The sequence below is a fragment of the Entamoeba dispar genome, genomic scaffold, assembly GCF_000209125.1.
Source record: "Entamoeba dispar SAW760 scf_1105229463361 genomic scaffold, whole genome shotgun sequence".
In the NCBI taxonomy this organism is placed as follows: Eukaryota; Evosea; order Mastigamoebida; family Endamoebidae; genus Entamoeba; species Entamoeba dispar.
The window spans coordinates 3,808-5,377 of record NW_001855654.1 but is presented as its reverse complement, the minus strand read 5'-3'; the positions used below and the strand labels follow the sequence as shown (position 1 = coordinate 5,377).

The 1,570-nt window shown below is 26.6% G+C and overlaps 2 protein-coding genes across 2 annotated transcripts in view, besides 3 other annotated features; one reads left to right on the top strand and one right to left on the bottom strand.

Moving 5' to 3' along the window:
* Positions 1-703, bottom strand: part of EDI_164270 (uncharacterized protein) — a gene marked incomplete at both ends in the record, with an annotated part of 846 nt that extends 143 nt beyond the window's left edge. Inside the window, one exon of the mRNA XM_001733489.1 lies at positions 1-703. This exon is cut by the window's left edge and continues 143 nt beyond it. Coding sequence (XP_001733541.1) covers positions 1-703 — 703 coding nt within the window.
* Positions 704-758: 55 nt separating this feature from the next.
* Positions 759-794: a sequence feature (AT_rich).
* Positions 795-844: 50 nt separating this feature from the next.
* Positions 845-961: a sequence feature (AT_rich).
* Positions 962-1,067: 106 nt separating this feature from the next.
* EDI_164160 (uncharacterized protein) overlaps positions 1,068-1,570 on the top strand; it is a gene marked incomplete at both ends in the record, with an annotated part of 636 nt that continues 133 nt past the window's right edge. Inside the window, one exon of the mRNA XM_001733488.1 lies at positions 1,068-1,570. This exon is cut by the window's right edge and continues 133 nt beyond it. Coding sequence (XP_001733540.1) covers positions 1,068-1,570 — 503 coding nt within the window.
* Positions 1,414-1,542: a microsatellite.

Below are 1,570 nucleotides of genomic sequence, written 5' to 3'. Positions count from 1 at the left end.
GAGCCATTCTTCTCAAATAAAATGGTTGATCTATCAACTTTCCAAGATCACAAAATAACATATCACCACAATATGTCCAAGGATTAAATTTAATAAAAGTTAAATAACGTTTTAATTCATGATTTGACATTAACGTTCCCCACCATCCCCAAATACATGCAACATTAGGATCATAATATCCATCATTTGTTGCTCTTAGTGGTGTAGCATATTTAGTAAGTGTTCTTGGACCATAAGAATCAAAAACTTGTTTAAGAAAGACAAATGAATTTCTATGAATTGATTGATCATCTTCAAAAAACATAATATAATCAGTGTTATTAAATTCTTTAAGAGCAAGTTGTGCACCTTGATGGAAGTAATATGTTACAATATTATCTTTTTTATGATGACCAAAATTACGATATGCACGTTGATCTTCAGACCACAAACTATGATACATTTCTTCAAAAGAATAAATGTTTGATGATTGAATCCATTTAAATGGTTCAAATTGTTCAATCGAAGAATTTATTCCATGTTTTTGAAGTTCAAAATTAGCTATTTCCATTTCTGGGTGAGAACAATGATTACATCCTTTAATAAAGTAAAAATGATCTATCACTATTTCTGGTGGTTTTCTTTCATATGCATTTAATAAATACTCAACAGAATAATTCATCATTGGAACTTCCTTTGGTGCTCCTAACATAATCATACACATATGATATTGTTTTGCATTTGAGATTACAATAAAAAGAAGTAGGAAACAAAACATCAATATATAATAATAATTTAAGATGTTTTTTTTATTAGACTATAAAATGAAATGATGAGATGATACTATCTTATTATATCTTAGATGATTTTTTTTATTATTTATATTAATGTTACATTCAACTGATATAAATTATCTTAAATAATCATATTCTATTTTATTATTTCTATTCTAAAATTAAAAATTGAATGATTTATTATTAATCAGTTGAAAACTTAAAAGAAAGAAGATGAATTAAGAAAGAGAAGTTGTTCACTTTCTTTGTCATCATAACTTTACGATATATGATCATAACAAACAAAATAATAGAATGAGCAACCAAAATATGGTTGATTTAAACTCAAGACATCCTCCTCCATCATTGAACTTTGCATATCTTCTTCAAGTTCAACAACAATCTACTTGTAGAATAAAAACACAACAACTCCAACCTAACAAAACCACTTCATCACTTCAATTAAACCAATCAACAAAAACAATGAGAAGACCATTACCTCCTCTACCAATACAAGAAACAAAGACAAGAAGTACAGAAACACTTTCTTCTGAAACTAATAACTTAGCTTCTATTCAACTGATAAAACATACAAAATCTTACAATCAGAAATCAGTAGAAACACAAGAAGAGACATTAAAACAAATTGAAACACTTTATGAAGAAAAGAAAAGATTAGAAGCAGAAAATGAACAATTAAAAAAAGAACAAGAACAATTAAAAGATGTTAAAGAAAAGAAGATAAAAGAAAAAAGAACCGAGAAAAAGAAAGATATGAAGATAAAGGAAAGTCCTATTATCTCAACAACATATTCTAA